We start from the raw sequence: 20,702 nt of genomic DNA, 5'->3' as shown, positions 1-20,702 counted from the left end.
AACAGCAGTTAGCTATCGCTAATCATCTATTTTCTTATAGTGACTTGTGCAACAAGTGATTCCTAAATGAAAGATTCTAGAGTGATGAAATGGCATTTTAATTTGATAAATAGTTTAGATGCATTGAAGTTGATTATGTTTTAAACTTTTGTAGTTCAAACATATCAAAATCATGATAACAAACCTAACTTTCAGTGTATATGACGTGATATAGGCCAATATATTCTGACCATTAACATAACCTATTTTCTTTCTCTTAATTTCTCTCCCTATGCACATTTATGCACACACTCATAGACACATACAAACAAGTATATCTTGTAGACCATCATAAAATTTTAAAAATAAATTTAAAAAAATTAAAGAAGAGCTAAAGTCATATATTTAGTCTCTACCTCTCATTTTAAAAAAATCTCAAATATATCTAACCAAAATCTTGTATGCTTTAATACAAAGAGAAATGAGAATTGACTGTAAGTATAAAATTTTTAGGGCATAACAAAAAAATGCAACATGCTATGATTTCTTTTGCTTATATTTCCATGGAGAAAAAACTCCTTTACTTAGGTTTATTTCAAAAATTTAGTTAGAACGAAACAGGTGTATCTTGTGTACTACTGGATCCTTTCCCCAAACTAATTGTTGTTTGGAGCTGGCAAGTTGCTGGAATGATTGTGAACAGGGTGTCTCTTGTTTTTGTGCTTTCTTTCCTTTGTTGCTTTGACCGCCGCTGCCTGTGGCCATTGTCAGGGTTGACGTTGGTCGCCAGATGCCATCTTGGGTCGCTGGCCTCCCCTTTGCTGTGTTTGAAAGGAAGAGAGGGGAGCAGGGGAAGATCCCCTATTTTGAAAAGGAGAAGAGGAAGTAAGAGAGTTGTTCTCTTGTCTCCCTTCTTTTTCTCTCTCTATCTTTTTTCTCCCACTTCTTGCATTTATGGATCCATACAAAAAATAAAATTAATTTCTCCTCTTATCTTTCTCCTCTCTTTCTCTCTATAAATTTTTCTATCTTATTTCTCTCTCTACAACTTTGTATCCATAAAATTTCTCTTTCTTCATGCATTTCTCTCTCTAGAGATTTTATGGATCAGTGGAAGGTCCAGGTATTTAGATAAACCCGATCAACTAGTTGACCCTAGGAGAGCAGTCTTGGATCTATAATATTTAGGTGTTTTTCATAGCTTTCGCCATCCATGATTGTCTATGATTGACCTTGATTATGTGGAGGCACAATTATCTGCATAATATGTCAAGTAAAGCACCTTGACCTTGTGTTCGTGGATCGAGGGTTTGATCAATTATTGTCCTTGATTCTAAACTCTGACAGAGGGTCTCAGACTAAAACTACAGCGATCTTTCTCCGACATTGATTTCCATCCTAATTTTTGTAGAACATCCATCATTGACAATGCATATTTTGAACCTGCTAAATTCTTGTTGCATGATCTACTAGTCGAGTCATCAAGAGTTGATCCATTCAGATTGTCAGGTATCGTTATCCAGGTAGTTGAGTTCTTCCTCTTTCTTAATTTTCTACCATGACTATGATTACTTTATGATATCTTTGGATTATCAAGTTTGATGCGATCAATTGAACGAGAAGATGTCGATCGAGAAAGGAGATGTACATTGTAATTCCTAAATCAAGATAAATCCTGAAATATTTATTTATTAATTAGTCATGTATTACATAGGATTGAGAAATTAGGGATTTACAGTAATTCAGATATTAGAGCTTTGAAAATAAAAATTGAATAATAATTTATTATTTAGCTAATAATTGATTGAGGATGTGTTGGGATTCTGTCATTGATCGAACATGCTAGTCGTAGACTGATAAAGCCTAATCTAGAGTTTGTCATTATAGAGATAAGAATCTTAGTACATGACCACCATTATATGTACTATATGTATCGTCGGATTTGTGTCAAGGGAATTGACTTTGCATGAGGCAATATTATTTTTATATAATTTTTTAATATGAATGCATTATGTATTGATTATATATGTATCAATAATTGATGATACAGTTACATGAATATGATATGAGGCTGACTATATACATTACAAAAAAATCGACTATTAGCAACGGCTAATTATCGTCACTAATAGTTAGTTTACCATCACTAATACAAGCCATCGCTAAAAATCTGACGAAAATATCTTAGTCATTAATTACCATTATTAGTGATAAAAAAAATTACTATCACTAATAATGATAATTAGCGATGGCATTAGCAATGGCAGCACTGTTGCTAATAGTTTTTTAATTTTTTAATTAAAATTTTAAAAAAATGATTAAAGATGGTTTGGTCGTCACTAATACCATCGTTAATATTTTTTATTTTTTTAATTAAAATTTTAAAAAAATTATTAGCGACGGTATTACCATTGCTAATACCATCGTTAATAATTTTTATTTTTTAAAAAAATTATAATTAAATATTTTAGAACTTATTTTATAATTATTTTCTAAAATTATTATAAATAAAATAATAATTATTTAACATAATTATAAATAAAAAATTAATTATATTATATTAAAATATAGATTATATAATTTTCAAATCTACTTTATAAGTTTATAAATTACATACATATAAAAAAAATAGGTAGCATATGGTATGTAGCATCTCCATGAGTGAGCATCTTAATAAATTGAAATCTAAAAAATAAGTATAAGAAGAAAATATACTAGAAAAATTATGTATAGGCATGCAATCAAGATAATAAAATGGTACTGAGTGACATAAACTAATTAGGATGATTATAAAAATTATAATACAGTTTGAACATGTAAAAGAGAAACAAGCAAATCATTAGATGCTAGTATTAACAGAGATGGAGATTTAATGACTTGCTAGCTCATGCATGCTTTTGATGTAATAAATAGAAAATAAAAAAATAAAAAATAATATATATACAAATTGATGCTCAACATATCATAACTATTTTTTTCACGTCATCCAATGTTAATGCCTAAAATTAATGAAACATGAAGTTAACATAAATATCTGAAGAGTAAAGTTTATCCTTTTCGAGGTCATCAAGATCAGCATGGACAACAATAGCCCTTCCAATAATGAAATTTGGTCTACTAAGAAGAATCTGCAAAAGAGAATAAACATGAAAGTGTTTAAAAGGTAGAAAGAATAATATCTCATTAAAAATATATTAAACATAAGGAAAAAGTAAATAACCCGCTTGTCATTTGTGCTAAAATTAACAGTCTCTAAAATATCAAACCAAAACCACATAAACATCTAGTATTCTAGTAACCAGCTATGCATAATGATTCAATAAACCTATTCAAGCATAAGTAAAACACCACTTCTAATACCAAGTTGTCATTTTTAACTATTATAGAAACAATAATGCAGCATCATAAAGTGGTCATGACAAATAGATCATACCATCTTCGCCAGCAGTCACATTTTCAAGATCACCAACATGGCAGTTCTCATTTTCAAGTGCCCCATGTTCGTTCTTAGTAAGATTAGAATGCGGCCCTACATTTGAAAAGAACATTAGAATAACCCATAAATCAAGTATTTCAATCACAGATAATGTTGAATCTCAAAACAAAAGCTCACCACCAGTAGACATGCAACTATTGGTGGTGTCACCAAAAGCGTGAACATAGAATCCATGAAGCCCTTGAGCCCAAAGATGTTTGCCATTACCTTAGTAGGATTGCGATCGAGGCTCAAGGAGGCAGGAGGTGGCCGGGGGCTCGGAGAGGTGGGAGGTGGTCGGGGTCTCGCGGTCGAGGGCCTTGGGAGGCAGCCGGGGGCTCGGAGAGGCGACCAGGAGCTCAGGTAGGCAGGAGGTGGTCGGGGACTTAAGGAGGCAGGAGGTGGCTGGGGGCTTGGGGAGGCAGCCGGGGGCTCGCGACCGGAGGCTCGAGGAGGCAGGAGGCAGCTGGGGGCCGATCAGCAAGAGAAGGTGATGGGGGGGCCCGATCCGATAAGGAGAGAGGTGGGAGATCGATCCGACAAGGGGAGGTAGTGGGGGGCCGATCCGGTAAGGGGAGCGATGGTGGGCCCAATCCAACAAGGGGGAGGTGATGGGCCGACCGATAGGGGGACATGGCGGGGAGCCGATCCGACAAGGAGAGTGGTGAGGCAAGAAGGGGGAGGTGGTCGACAGCCCGATCCGACAAGGGGAGGCAGCGATGGGAGAAAAAGGAGGCGGTCAACGGCAAGGGGAGAGCTCGGGGAAGATGATAGGCGCATGGAGAAGGGGGGTGGGAAAAAATCAGGGCACGCGAGGGAAAATAAGGGCACATGGGGAAGATAATAGGCAAGAAGAGAAGAAGTTACTAACGACGGCTAAATGCCGTCGCTAATAATAAAAAAAATCCATCGCTAATAATCATAGACCAAATTAATAAAAAATTCATCGCTATTTTTTACTGAATATAGTATATGTTGGGTATAAATTACCCGCAGCCGAAATTGACAGCAGAACGGCTCCGCCCGGACTCCTACGGGAGCCGGGCTCCTCCATCAATAGCAGAACGGCTCCACCCGGACTCCTACGGGAGCCGGGCTCCTCCATCAACAGCAGAACGGCTCCGCCCGGACTCCTACGGGAGCCGGGCTCCTCCTTCACCAGCAGAACGGCTCCGCCCGGACTCCTACGGGAGCCGGGTTCCTCCTTCACCAGCAGAACGGCTCCGCCCGGACTCCTACGGGAGCCGGACTCCTCCATCAACAGCAGAACGGCTCCGCCCGGACTCCTACGGGAGCCGGGCTCCTCCATCAACAGCAGAACGGCTCCGCCCAGACTCCTACGGGAGCCGGGCTCCTCCTTCAACAGCAGAACGGCTCCGCCCGGACTCCTACGGGAGCCGGGCTCTGCCATCGACGGCAGGGTGGCTCCGTCCGGATCCATATGGGAGCCAAGCTCCGTCCTCAGTCTCCGACCTCAGTATCAGCTGCTGGAGCCGGACTCCACCCACGACCTCGACCAAAAGGGGGACTCCTCCCGGACTCCTACAAAGGCCGAACTCCGACCACTGCCGAGCCTTGATCAACAGATCCGTGTCCCTTGGCAGATAACAATAACTGCCATGATCCTGTTCCACTTCCTGTAGCGGATTCCACGCCCTCCCCCTGCGACAGGTGCTGCACGATCCCACTACTCTCTGACAGGCTGTGTCAACAGCTATGATGCTGCTCCGCTCCCTGCGGCAGGTGCTGCACGATCCCACTACTCGCTGACAACTAGCAGTAACGGACGCCGCTCCACTACCTGCAACAGGCCCTATGTGGCGGGCCATGATGATGGCCACGTGTCTGCTCCATTAACTTTCGCAATCAATTCTCCTGACCATGGGCGGCCCAATACCAGGCGGTTACAAACGTCGCCATCAGTCCGTTGCCTCCCCCGCCTATAAAAGGGGGACTCAGATACGTTATTCTTTAAGCTCTTTTGCCTTATCTCAAAACTCTGCTAAACTCTCCGTTCGAGCACTCCATTCTTGTTGAGGCAGAGAACTGACTTGAGCATCGGAGGGTCTTGCCGGAGCAACCCCACCTCCGGTTTAGACTTCCCTTGCAGGTCCCGGCGGCGACCGCGGCTTCCTCAACTCCAACTTCTCCGGTGCAGGCGGATTTTTGCACCAACAGGATTGGCGCTAGAGGAAGGGCTTTGTGTCTTCGCAGCACCCTTGTTCTTGAAGGAGCGCTCAACGGACCCGCTTCCGGCCATCTTTTCCGGCATCCAATCCTCTTTTCCCCATCCGATGCCCTCCCGTGAGGTTTCTGCACAACTACCTCCGGCTGTGGTTGCCAATAAAGGGTGGCCAGATGACCAGCCTTCGCCGGATTCCGTCAACGTCATCTCGGGAGAATCCCGGCCGGAGGCAACCAGCACATCAGCTGCACCCCTCAAGCGGCAAAAAGTTGAAGAGCCCATAGCCTTCACTGAAGAAGACGCCCAGGGAGTCCAATTCCCTCATAACGATGCGGTCGTAGTTTTCTTGAACATAGCAAATTATGACGTCCGTCGCATTCTCGTCGACAACGGAAGTTCGGCCGACATCTTATTCTACAGCGCCTATTCGAGAATGGCCACTCTTGGCGGTCATCTAAGGCCGATGTGCTCTCCCTTGATAGGGTTTACTGGTGACGCCGTTCCGACGGAAGGAATGATAGCTCTAACTGTGACCGCTGGTCAGCATCCAAAGCAGTCCAGAGCCCTGGTGAATTTTTTGGTGGTAAAGGCGCCGTCTGCCTACAATACAATTCTTGGCCGACCCGGCCTCAATGCCCTTAGGGCCGTTGTTTCAACCTACCATTTGAAGTTGAAGTTCCCCACTGACAAGGGGATTGGAGAAGTTCGGGGAGACCAAGCGCTGGCCAGGCACTGCTACAACATTGCCCTGCAGAGAAGCGATCAAGCGGACCTCTGTCCAGTCGACGGGTTGGATGCGCGTGACGACCTCACTGAAGAGAGGGGCGGCCCGATCGAGGACCTAATACCAATTCCTTTGAATGATGGGAATGCGGAGCATGTGGTGTTAATTGGCTCCAACCTGGAGGAGGAGGTGCGGACGCATCTCGTGGATTTTCTCCGAAGGAATGCAGACGTTCTCGCATGGGTCCCGGCGGATATGCCGGGGATTGAGACAGAAGTCATGGAACATCATCTGGCGGTTGACCCTAAACATCGGCCAACAAAAGAAAAAATCTGGAGTCATACCCCGGAGAGGCAGAAGGCGATAGCCAAGGAAGTGGATAAACTTCTCAAGGCCGGATTCATCAAGGAGGTCAATTATCCAGAGTGGATCTCCAATGTTGTCTTGGTCAAGAAAGCAAACGGCAAGTGGAGGATGTGTATCGACTTCAAAAAGCTGAATAAAGCTTGCCCAAAGGACAGCTACCCCCTTCCCAGGATCGATCAACTGGTGGATGCTACCTCGGGCCATGAGCTTCTCACTTTCATGGACGCATTCTCCGGCTATAACCAGATTAGAATGGCATCGAAAGATGAAGAAAAGACTGCTTTTATCACTAATCGTGGCCTTTACTGCTACAGGGTTATGCCGTTCGGCCTCAAGAACGCGGGTGCAACCTATCAACGACTGGTGAACAAAATCTTCAAGGAGCAGATCGGCCGAAATATGGAAGTTTATGTGGACGATATGCTCATGAAAAGCAGGTCTTCCGAGAATCATGTCACCGACCTCGAAGAAACCTTTGGCGCTCTTCGAAAGTATAGAATGAAGCTGAACCCAACCAAATGCGCCTTTGGAGTAACCTCGGGGAAGTTCCTGGGCTTCATGGTATCAGGGCGCGGGATCGAGGCTAATCCGGAGAAAATCCGCGCCATCCAAAATATGATTGCCCCTAGATCGATCAAAGAGGTTCAGTGCCTCACAGGAAGAGTTGCGGCTCTCAATCGCTTTGTCGCAAGGTCGACCGAGCGATGTCTGCCCTTCTTTCAAACTCTCAAGCAGCCGAAAAACTTCTGTTGGACCCCTGAATGCCAACAGGCATTCGAAGAATTGAAAAGCTATCTTGGCTCACCCCCACTGCTGGCAAAGCCCGAGCCCAAGGAGGAATTATTTTTGTACCTGGCAGTCTCTCCCACAGCCCTTGCAGCCATCCTTGTTAAGGAGGAAATGAAAGTCCAGCGACCGGTCTACTACATTAGTCGCGTGTTGAGGGACGCCGAGACCAGGTATACTAAATTAGAAAAACTGACCTATGCCTTGTTAATTGCAGCTCGGAGACTCCAACCTTACTTTCAAGGGCACACGGTGACGTTACTCACCGACCAACCGATCAAGGCGGTTTTACACCGAGCTGATATCTCCAGAAGAATGGCGAAATGGGCCATCGAGCTCACAGAATTCGACATCAACTACAAGCCTAGACCGGCGATAAAGGCCCAAGTGTTGGCGAATTTCATAGTAGAATGCACCATCCCCGAGGAGGCCGAACCTGAGCAAAACAAAATTGACGACCTGAGGACTCAACCGAACTCCCCCGACGAAGAAGCCAGTTCGTCCGATAACTTTTGGACCCTCCATGTGGACGGATCGTCCAACATGGCAGGCGCGGGTGCGGGCCTGATCTTGACCAGCCCGGAGGGAGTCGTTGTGGAGTACGCTCTGCGTTTCGAATTCCCCGCAATGAACAATAGAGCGGAGTATGAAGCTCTGATCGCAGGATTGAGGATCGCTAAGGAGCTTGGAATAGGTCAACTCCGGGTGCACAGCGATTCCCAACTTGTGGTGGGGCAGGTCAGCGGGAGCTTTGAAGCACGGGAGGACAGTATGGCCAAATATCTCGAAAAGGTGAAGGAGTTCATCCCTGCCTTTGGTAATTTCGACATCAGGCAAATTCCAAGGTCGGAGAACATCAGAGCCGATCTTCTCTCCAAACTGGCGACATCGGTTCCGGCCGAATTGCCAAAGGGCATCTTCTTTGATGTTTTAAAACAACCGAGTACGGAAGAACCGCGACTCGTAATGGAGATCAACCACGAGCCCAGCTGGATCGACCCGCTAATAACCTATCTTAGAGATGGGATTCTCCCCCAGGATGCGAAAGAAGCCCGAAAACTCCGAAATCAAGCCTCCCGGTACATCCTTTATGAGGGCAAATTATACAAAAGATCGTACTCCTTGCCTCTCTTGAGATGCCTCCGACCCTCAGAAGCTGACTACGCTTTATGGGAAGTGCACGAGGGAGCTTGCGGAAGCCATTTAGGTGCCAGGTCTCTATCCCACAAGCTACTCCGCCAAGGATATTACTGGCCAACAATGCACCATGATTCAATTGAATATGTCAAAAAGTGTGATCGATGCCAGAGGTACGCCAACGTCCAGAGACAACCTGCTACCGAGCTTACACCCTTGAGCGCCCCATGGCCTTTTGCGCAATGGGGAATGGATATTCTTGGCCCCTTTCCCATGGCGTCTGGTCAAAGGAAATTCCTCCTTGTAGCGATCGACTACTTCACCAAATGGGTCGAGGCCGAGCCACTAGCCAAAATCATAGAAGCGAAAGTGCAGGATTTCGTCTGGAAATCGATCGTGTGCAGGTTCGGTTTGCCTAGAACCCTCATCACTGATAATGGACGGCAATTCGCGGGAGCCAGATTTGTTGAATTCTGTGAAGACCTAAACATCTCCCACAAATTCACATCAGTGGCCCATCTCCAGGCGAACGGCGAAGCCGAGGTAACAAACAGAACCCTTTTGCAGGGGATTAAGACCAGGCTCGAAAGAGCAAAAGGGACTTGGGCGGACGAACTTTATCATGTACTATGGGCTTATCGGACCATCCAGAGGTTGCCTACAGGAGAGACTCCCTTTGCTCTAGCCTTTGGTACGGAAGCCGTCATCCCGATCGAGCTTAAACTCCCATCGGCACGAGTCGTGGCATTCGACGAACCCCAAAACGCGCAAAGTCTCAGAGCCAACCTCGACCTACTGGAAGAAAGACGGGAGATTGCTCAGGTTCGAATGGCAGCCTACAGACAGAAAGTTGCCCGATATTACAACGCCCGAGTGAAGAACAAGGCATTCAAAGCAGGGGATCTAGTGCTCCGACGAGCTGCTGTCTCACAACCTCAGGGCCAGGGGAAGCTTGCCCCAAACTGGGAGGGACCTTATGAGGTCAAGGAAGTAGTCCGACCTGAAACTTATTATCTCAGGGAACTCGGGGGAGCTGACCTCCCGCGACCGTGGAGCTCAGAAAACTTACGGATGTACTACCAGTGATTTCGTCCTAATCAAAAAAATGCGTGCCCATTCGTCTTAGGACAACTCAAGTAGATGAGAGGGCAACCTTATAAAAGTCGAAGGCCCGGTTCTTTTAGACCGGATGGGGGGAGAGGCCTTGCAACGCCCATATGTGCCCCCACAGCCCTGTTAGGGACAGGAGGAGAACCTCGCCCTAACTTGAGCAAAGTCGAAGGCCCGGTTCTTTTAGACCGGATGGGGGGAGAGGCCTTGCAATGCCCATATGTGCCCCCACAGCCCTGTTAGGGACAGGAGGAGAACCTCGCCCTAACTTGAGCAAAGTCGAAGGCCCGGTTCTTTTAGACCGGATGGGGGGAGAGGCCTTGCAACGCCCATATGTGCCCCCACAGCCCTGTTAGGGACAGGAGGAGAACCTCGCCCTAACTTGAGCAAAGTCGAAGGCCCGGTTCTTTTAGATCGGATGGGGGGAGAGGCCTTGCAACGCCCATATGTGCCCCCGCAGCCCTGTCAGGAACAGGAGGAGAACCTCGTCCTGACATGAGCAAAGTGGAAGACCCGGACTCCTACGGGAGCCGGGTCCCGACGCCAAGAAGACTTCACCCGGACTCCTACGGGAGCCGGGTTCCGACACCAAGAAGACTTCACCCGGACTCCTACGGGAGCCGGGTTCCGCCGCAAAGAAGACTTCGCCCGGACTCCTACGGGAGCCGGGTTCCGCCGCAAAGAAGACTTCGCCCGGACTCCTACGGGAGCCGGGTTCCGCCGCTAAGAAGGCTTCGCCCGGTCTCCAACGGGAGCCGGGCCCCGCCATCGGCAGCAACAAAGGCTTCGTCCGGACTCCTACGGGAGCCGGGCTCCACCGTCAACGACAGCTACAGGACAACTCCGCCCGGACTTCTGCGGAAGCCGGACTTTACTTATGACTTTGATTGCAGAAAAACTTTACCCTGGCTCTTGCGAGAATTGAGCTACTCCAACTCCCGGAGGGCTTCTCCGTTCGGACTATCAAGGGAGCCGAACTAAGCCCCGACTTCAGCGGAGAAGAATCCGGGCGAACCTGACAAGTGGGTATCCCCGAACGGCACAAAAGCCGAAAAGGAGCTCGGCAAATGACGACCCCACGTGAACTGAAAAAGTCACCGACAACCTTGGAACAACGTAACACAGACAAAGAGAGGGAAAGGAAAACGAAAAAGTCCGGCAGACAACTATTTAACACGAGATGCAAACAAGGTACTGAAATCACTTTTTCATTTAACAGAAGTACACATTACAGGACCCGGTGGGTCAGGAAAAAAGAAGATACACGTCATCGCAAGTATCGCGGGCACGGTTCGAGCAGGACGAACTGGAGACCGCTCCGAGCTACGAACTCCATCTCTATCCTTCTCAATCGCATTCTCCAGTGCGTGTAACAGCTCTCGCCCATCTCACCTCATTCTGTTCCCGAGGTCCCAACCTTGGCGGGAAAGGGGTGGGGTAGATCCCCGGAGGCGGAGGGGGCAACGACGGCCGCCACCCGAGACGCTCCGGCAAGGTCGGCATGCGTTACTTCCACCGCCCCCGCAACAAGTTCTACTGCCCCACCGTCAACGCCGACCGCCTCTGGTCTCTCGGCCCCGACGGCGTCAAGGATCCCGTCATGGCTTGTGACGTCTATTCTGCCCTCTTGACCGGTATCACCCCGCCTTGCTGCCCCGAGATTCGTGGGCAGAATAGCTTCCCCGACAGCCCCCGTTATTAAACCCCTGTTGTTGAAGGAATTCTTCCTTGGGCTCCCTCTAGAGCGACGGAGATTCTCACCGGCCGCCATTCTCCTTCTCTCCTTCCTCCAAACCCTAAGAATTCCCTCGAGGACAGTCTCCCGAGTAGATAACATGGTATAAGGGAAGGAGACAGGGACTGGGGCGAGAGAAGCAGGACTCTCAGATGAAAGAACAACGCCAGAATGAAGCTACGAAGGGGCCGAGGGGTTTAAATAGCCGATGGATCCTGGCGCATTTATAGCGGCGGGTATTCCTGGGCCAACTGATGTGTGCCGCATGGCGCGCTTATCCCCTTCACCGCCATCGAGGGTTGACCGCTCACAAATTCCCGCAAAGCGACGCTTGGGATAGCGTTTCAGCGGGGGTTCCGAAAAGACTTTTCAAGTCACCTTCACCAAAAAACGGACTCTAACGTGCGCGCATTAAATAGGGGTGGCAGTGCGCAGGGTTCGAAGGGACGATTCCGGCTACGCACATCTCTCTCTGTATACTTCCTTCGCTTGAAATTCAAACTCGGAAGTAGGGGGACTGGTGTTGGGTATAAATTACCCGCAGCCGAAATCGACAGCAGAACGGCTCCGCCCGGACTCCAACGGGAGCCGGGCTCCTCCATCAACAGCAGAACGGCTCCGCCCGGACTCCTACGGGAGTCGGGCTCCTCCATCAACAGCAGAACGGCTCCGCCCGGACTCCTACGGGAGCCGGGCTCCTCCTTCACCAGCAGAACGGCTCCGCCCGGACTCCTACGGGAGCCGGGTTCCTCCTTCACCAGCAGAACGGCTCCGCCCGGACTCCTACGGGAGCCGGGCTCCTCCATCAACAGCAGAACGGCTCCGCCCGGACTCCTACGGGAGCCGGGCTCCTCCATCAACAGCAGAACGGCTCCGCCCGGACTCCTACGGGAGCCGGGCTCCTCCATCAACAGCAGAACGGCTCCGCCCAGACTCCTACGGGAGCCGGGCTTCTCCTTCAATAGCAGAACGGCTCCGCCCGGACTCCTACGGGAGCCGGACTCTGCCATCGACGGCAGGGTGGCTTCGTCCGGATCCATATGGGAGCCAAGCTCCGTCCTCAGTCTCCGACCTCAGTATCAGCTGCTGGAGCCGGACTCCACCCACGACCTCGACCAAAAGGGGGACTCCTCCCGGACTCCTACAAAGGCCGAACTCCGACCACTGCCGAGCCTTGATCAACAGATCCGTGTCCCTTGGCAGATAACAATAACTGCCATGATCCTGTTCCACTTCCTGTAGCGGATTCCACGCCCTCCCCCTGCGACAGGTGCTGCACGATCCCACTACTCTCTGACAGGCTGTGTCAACAGCTATGATGCTGCTCCGCTCCCTGCGGCAGGTGCTGCACGATCCCACTACTCGCTGACAACTAGCAGTAACGGACGCCGCTCCACTACCTGCAACAGGCTCTATGTGGCGGGCCATGATGATGGTCACGTGTCTGCTCCATTAACTTTCGCAATCAATTCTCCTGACCATGGGCGGCCCAATACCAGGCGGTTACAAACATCGCCATCAGTCCGTTGCCTCCCCCGCCTATAAAAGGGGGACTCAGATACGTTATTCTTTAAGCTCTTTTGCCTTATCTCAAAACTCTGCTAAACTCTCCGTTCGAGCACTCCATTCTTGTTGAGGCAGAGAACTGACTTGAGCGTCGGAGGGTCTTGCCGGAGCAACCCCACCTCCGGTTTAGACTTCCCTTGCAGGTCCCGGCGGCGACCGCGGCTTCCTCAACTCCAGCTTCTCCGGCGCAGGCGGATTTTTGCACCAACAGTATAATTTTAAAATTTAAAATTTATTTTTAACATTCATTATCTAAATAATTATCGTTAGAGTATCATCACAAAAGTCACTTTGATCTGATAGTCCTAGCTATGTCGATCAATAAAATTTAATTTTGACGGTCACTAACAATCATATAATGATCTGATAGATAGAGATCATTGATAGATCTAAAAATTTACAACGATGATCTCAATAATAGTTATAGCACACTATCAAAATTTTATTTTAATCGGACATCATTTTCATAGTTAATTTAGCATGAAATGATTTCAACTGTTAAATAGAAAATAAGTAATCAAAAGGCCAAATGGTGTCTGATTAAGGCAATTTTTTAGATAAATAATCTTTTCTACTACTTTAATCATTTGTATAATGATGATCATAAAATTTAAACCGTATGTATATGAACCATCCACGTTAAGCAGATCTTACAAAAATACAAGTATAATTACTTAAATTCTTTAAGAGTGAGGATCAAGAGACATAGTTTTGAATCATTCATATATATGCGGTTTGAATTTTATGATCACCATCATACAAATGATCAAAGTAGTAGTAAAGATCATTTATCTAAAAAATTATTTTGTAATCGGATGTCATTTGGCCTTTTGATCATTTATTTTTTATTTAGCGGTCCAAATCATCCCATGCTAAATTGATCATAATAATGATATTCGATTGAAGTAAAATTTTGATAGTGTGCTATAAATATCATCGAGATCATTGTTGCAAGTTTTCAGATTCATCAATAGTCTCTATCTATTAGATCATCATGTGATCGTTCGTAACCGTTGAAATCAAATTTTATTGATCGACATAGCTAGGATAATCAGATCGATGTGATCTTTTATAATGATACTCTAATGATAATTATTTAGATAATGAACAGTGAAGATAGACTTTAAATTCAAAACTATATCATATTCAAAGAAAAATAAAAAAAATTATAGATTATTAGCGACGATATTTGCCATCACTAATATGCTTCTTACCGTCGCTAATAAATTTAATAAATAAAAAAAAATTATTAGAGATAGCGATAACCATCGCTAATACTCTTTTTACGATCTCTAATAAGTTTCATAAATAAATTTTATTTTTTATTTTTGTGATGGCTAGATCCATCGCTAATGGTGCCATCGCTAATGATTATTTACAACGGTAATCACCGTCGCTAATAATCTTTCTATCGTCGCTAATAAATTTAATAAATTACTATCGATAAAAAAGTTGCGATCAGTAATGCCGTCGCTAATACCCCCTATTAACGATGGTGAAAATACCATCGCTAATGACCGTCACTAATACTTTAATTTCTTATAGTGATATGTATAGCAGTGATTGATCATGATAAGGTTATATGGTTATAATATGCTTATCTTGATCATACTATAAATTAAAATTAATTTAATAAAATTAATATATAATAATTGGATGAAAAAAATATGATTTGAACTAACCTCATCATGTAGATAGCCTCTAGAAGTTTATACCTGGGATAGCTAGTTATCAGCTTATACCTGAGATAGCCTCCATTATCTTATACTTGTGATAGCCAGTCAGAAGCTTCTACCTGAGACAGCTTCCACGGGCTTACCCATGTGATAGTTTCTAGTAGCTTATGCCTAAGATAGCTGATCAGAAGCTTATCCTTAGATAGCCTCCACAGGCTTATGCATTGGGTAGCCGGTCAAAAGCTTATACTTGAGATAGCCTCCATGGGCTTACATATGAAAATTTGATCGGACATGATTGGGGCATGATCTTGGTTGGTCCAAAATCAAAAATTAAAAAGTTAAAAGATTTAAAATTATGATAAGAGAAACAGATGACAAAAGACATAAACCTGATGCTGAATAAAAGGATTCACTTGTTGACATATTGTGAGCATTTCTTTTGACCAGATAGATAATGGATATTTGTTTATACGGATGTTTGAATTAATTTGGATATTTGATGAAAGATTTTATGTTTTACATTTTCACTCTAATTTTGCTTATTGCTATTTTTTAATTATATTATTACATTGGTGTGGATGTACGGAGATTTTTACTAGATAATTAATAAAGCTCGCAACCTGCTCCTTTCCTTTTCTTTTTCAGAGTTATAGGATGTTGTACTTGGATAAGATTAAGATCATGATTTGAAATGATTGATTAGATAGAGCATCAACAATATCGGTTGAATAATCGAGTTTTGTAGATTGTACAAGATTTGATATTTGTTAATGTAGAATATTTGTTATGAATTGAGATTAATAGTATTCATGAGATTTTAAATTATAACAAATTTTAAGACCTTACATAATCTTTAGGACTTTGTCCTAGGGAGTGTGTGGTTGTCACATGGTTGATTCAGGTGCTAGGTTCAGGGCATAACATATCTATTACTCATTGATAAATTATGATTAGTAAAATAGAAGTGAACTTAGCCCGATGGAATGCTCCTCTCTGCTTTACTCCTAAAGATTTTACCTTCACTTTGTCGCAAGTAATATACTATATTAGCAATAACATTATTCATGATGCATTGTATGTCATCACAAATAATATACTTTAAGTGATGACTTTTTGATAGCACATTATATCTTCTCACAAATATCATAATTTTTTTGTGATAACATCTTATGTTGTCACAAAAAATATTTTAATCATGACAACATTTTAGTGACACTTTGTGTCACCATAAATAGTACTCTTTTTTGTGAAGATATCTTATATTTTTATAAATAATATACTAATTATAGTGACTTTTTAGTGATGCACTACATGTCATCATAAATAGTACCTTTTTTGTGATGATATCTTATGTTATCGTAACTAATATTCTAATTATGATAACTTTATAGTGATGCACTGCATATCATCACAAAAAGTATTCTTTTTTATGATGACATCTTATATTATCATAAATAACACACTAATCATGATGATTATATAGTGATGCACTATGTGCTGTCACCAGTAGTATCTTTTTTTTGTGACAATATAGAATGTTGCCATAAATAATAGACTATTAGTGATAGCATTCTAGTGACATATTATATGTTGTCAAAAATAGCATAATTTTTGTGATGATATATGATATTGTCACAAATAACATACTATTCATGACAACATCTAAGTGATGTACTATGTATCTTCACAAATAGTATCATTTTAATGACAAAGTAGTATGTTGTCACAAGTAATATACCATTAGTAATGACTTTTTAGTGGCAAGTAATATGTTATCACTATTATTCGATCTATAGTGATAGCATTATATGTCACCATTATTATATTTGATATTAACTAGATGCCAATATTGCCACTAAAAAAACTCAACAGTAATAACAACTTTTCATGTCGTCACTATTGTGTCACCACTAATACTCTCAATTCTTATAATATGATAAGTGCAATAACAAACACAGCTACCACAAGGACATAAAAAATAGTAGGAGTAATAAAGCAATATTGTAGAATTCAGGAAGCTAGCTCCATCGGCTTTTAAGGGGACTTACAGAATCATTAAAAGTTGAAAATTGGTTTTTGGTTTATGGAGATTGAGAAAGTATTTATTATTTTGAGATGTCATGATAATGAGAAGATCTTTAATGTATCTTATATGTTGGAAGGTGAGGCATTCAACTGATCGATCACTATAAGAATTTAGATTTTTATCGACAAACTTTTAGTAGCGACACATAAGTTTAGTCACCAAAACCTCATATTTAATATCGGATATTGGAACAAAAATATGAATATATGAAAAAGTGAATAATTCACTTGGAAAAGATTTTGAATAAAATTTTATGATAAGTACTTTATCCGAAGTGTAAGAATCTAGAAAGAGCAGAATTTTATGCATTTAAATAAAGAAATATGATAGTTGTAGAATATGAAGCTAAATTTATGGAGCTTGCTAAATTTATTTTAAGGTTGATCGAGAATGAGCATAATCAGGTGCATAAATTTGAGATAGATTTAAGGATCGAAATTAAGAAGCAAGTAGTGTCATATGAACTAACTACCTATATGGTAAACAAAGCATTGATAATTGAAAGAAAAGTCAATGAAAGATAATAGAAAGAGAAAAAAATAAAAAAAAAAGAAATAGGTCAAACAAATCTTAAAGGAAGAATAGTAAAAATATAGGGAGTTTGAATAAGAGATCAATGAGTGATAATTGAAAGTCAACTGAAAGCATCAAGTTTTCTAGATGTGGTAAAGCTCATACTTAAAATGATTATCGATCGATGGAATATTAGTGCATGTTTTGGTTGTGACCAGAACAGTCACAAAATAGCTGAATATCCATAAAGAATAGAGAGTCAACTGGCTCCAATAGCAGAATAAAATAAGGATGAAAACTTGAAATTCCAGACTCAATGAAGGATCTATGCTTTTACACAATAAGATATGTAGGCTTTTGATATGATGGTGACTTCAAGAGATTATCGAAAGTAATTGGACTTATTGGTTGACTTCATTCACAAGATAAGTAATGCTTCACTTTTTTTGATTTATCGATAAATTATAAAATATTTTTTAATTAAAATATTTATATTTATGAAATTAGTGTATTATATTTTTAATTATTGAGTATATCTTTTCTAGAATATTAAATAATTTATGATCAAATGTGTTGAATTTGATATTGATTGAATTCGATTGATTTCAATATGATATAGTTTTTATGAGTTATTATTCGATTTAGAATATGAAATATATTTTTGAAAAAAGTATTTGAATTTGAGATAAATTTTAACTTATAGCCGGACTATGTTTTGGTACCTTACTAGTGGGGGCTGTGCATTGGTACTTCGGTATCTTATCAATGGAGATTCTGTATTGATATTTTGATATCCTTCAATAGGGATTGTGCATGAATATTTTGATATTCTGCCAATGATGGTCATGGGCTGGTACCTCAATACCCTACCTATGAGAATTGTAAGTTGGCACTTTAAAATCCTACCATTGGAGGTTATACAATGGCACTTTGATTGAGCTCATATTCAGGTCTAACTATAAGGTATAAATGTGGTCATAGTTTATGACCATCGAGATAAATAGGATATTTTGAAAAAGATTGATTTATGAATGAATTATAAATTTTAAAAAGATTGAATTTACAAGTGTCTTGTTTTGATAGAACTACACATTTTGAATTGGATTTTGAATTAACACAGTCTACAAGCTTGTATTCAGTATATTATTATTACTTGATTTATTTAGCCACAATATTCATTGTTTGCCGGACTATATAGCTCATTACTTTATATTTTAATAGTTTTACATATTCAAAAGACTAGCTTGATTCAAAAATTTATTATGGGAGAGCAATTAGAAATTAAATTTGATATCTTTATTTTAGATTAGGATTTATCAAAGTTTGACGCAAGACTTGAGTATATTAATTTGTAAAATATTTGATTTAGTTGTTTAAGTTAAATTGAAATATTAATTTATTGATTATTTATTTTATTTTTACTTTATGATATCATGATAAGATGCCTTGTATGCTTGTAGAAAGAGTTATCTATAAGTATACGAAAGTTGCTATGACCTGTGGCTCGAGATCTTGGGTTAGGGACCTGACAGCGATGGTAGATTGTTGCCACGTGAGTCCTTTTGATATGATATTTTTGATAATAAGAACCAATCCAAGCCAGCTAGGATAAGTGACGACATCATCTCATAACCTCTCCCCTTTTCCTTTAGGATGAAAGACAAGAACGCCACCTCAGAGAAGTCATGGATAAGAAGCACAAGAGAGGAAGATGCAGATCCCTCACCATTGTGAGAGAAAAGTAGGGGCTTGGATCCCTTGTTGAGAAGGAAGACATAGACACCACCCCGAGGAAGCCATATGAGGAGACCCACTAAGCGAGAAAGAATGAAGGGGAGAAGAGGTGAGGAGAATAGGGGTTTGAATCCCTCCACAAGAAGAAAACCAAGGATGCTACCTCAAGGTAGCCATGGATGAGGAGCAATATTGAGAGAGGAAGAGAGATTGCAGGAATGAGAAGCAAGAAGAGTAGGAGCCTAGATCCCTTGTTGAGAAGAAACGCACGGATGCTGCCTTAGGGAAGCCATGGATGAGGAGCATTATCGAGGATGAAAGAGAGTTCAAAGGGAGGAGAGGCAAGAAAAGTACGGTGGGTGTTTGGGGGATCGAGGTAGAGGAGAAGAGAGTGAACTCTTGAGAAGACGCAATTACATTTCCAGTTGGTTCTTATTATCCAAACTGCTAATCACGAAAAGTCCACATGGTACTAATCTACCGTTGCACAACACTTGGTGGTGCAAATTCTGAACTGCAAAGGATCCCAATCCTTAGAATTATGGGATTATAGTGAGTCTCTTCTCCAGTTTAACTAAAGGCAAGATATCATCAAGATTGAATCTTGGCTTTCACAATGTAGTTTGGATTTAGAGTACTTTTTACCTTTTTGCTGTATACCTGAATGATAGTTGGATGATGGCTTATACCTTTCAATGTTCTTAGACATCATCTTAGTAGCTGGAATCTTGCACCTAAGGTAATGCATTTGCTGCAGAACCTTTCTAGAATCTCGAACCTACACAACCTTCCTAATCATTTCGTTAAAGCATTTCTAAAATATCTGCTTTTTGTTTTTGAAACCCACTCCCTTTCCCAATCCCGGCAACTATGTTTACTGAAACATAGGATTGATGTGCATTTAATTCCTGTGGTAAGATATAAGTCCTAAGTTCTCGTTGGCAAAAGAAGTTGCTAGCTTTTTGTTAGTATTGTTGTAGTTCTCCGAACATTTTATGCATGTATGTATGTATATAAGTATGTATGTATGTACGTGTCCGTGAGGGTCTTAGAGGGCTAGATTGCTTGCATATACTATTGGTTTACCAAGCTTCTAGATGAAGAGCGTAAAGGTCAGATACGTATGTATATACTTACCTACCTATCTACTGAATATCTTAAAGGGGTAGAGTGCTTGCATGCATACATGTATATCTATTACTGGTTTACCTTCTTGGTGAAGGTCATAGAGAGGTAGATATGTATGTATGTATGTATGTATGTATGTATGTATGTACGTACTTGCATAATGTACATGCCAACCTCCCTAACTAGCTTGTGGGTGAAGATCTTAAAGGGTTAGATTCTTCTTAACGAGAAACAAATTACAAGGATTTTTGCAAATTTGGAAGTTGGAGCCTCATCCACCAATATGGATAAATAATTAAAACCGAACAGATAGTAATTGTTTCGGTAGAAAAGGAGTTATTTGTTACCTGGAAGAGTTTTGTCACAATAATTTTGCATATATTCGAGGAAATAAAGCATGTCCATGTCTTGATCTGAGGAGATGCTTTATGTCTACTTGATGCAAGGTTAAGCTTCTTGCCCCAAGCCAAGTTTTTTCTTGCATGCTTCATGCTTATAT

The 20,702-nt window shown here is 42.4% G+C and overlaps 1 protein-coding gene across 1 annotated transcript in view; it reads right to left on the bottom strand.

Moving 5' to 3' along the window:
- Positions 1-2,984: 2,984 nt before the first annotated feature.
- The window catches only part of LOC105057671 (superoxide dismutase [Cu-Zn]-like), a 28,956-nt gene continuing 11,238 nt past the window's right edge, over positions 2,985-20,702 (bottom strand). The window contains exons 2-5 of the mRNA XM_019851280.1: positions 3,596-3,655; positions 3,413-3,508; positions 3,200-3,231; positions 2,985-3,107 (exon numbers count right to left, since the gene is read on the bottom strand). Coding sequence (XP_019706839.1) covers positions 2,985-3,107; positions 3,200-3,231; positions 3,413-3,508; positions 3,596-3,655 — 311 coding nt within the window. The remainder of the gene's footprint in view (positions 3,108-3,199; positions 3,232-3,412; positions 3,509-3,595; positions 3,656-20,702) is intronic.

This window comes from Elaeis guineensis, chromosome 2 (assembly GCF_000442705.2).
Source record: "Elaeis guineensis isolate ETL-2024a chromosome 2, EG11, whole genome shotgun sequence".
Taxonomy (NCBI): domain Eukaryota; kingdom Viridiplantae; phylum Streptophyta; class Magnoliopsida; order Arecales; family Arecaceae; genus Elaeis; species Elaeis guineensis.
This window is presented reverse-complemented; position numbering and strand designations above follow the sequence as displayed.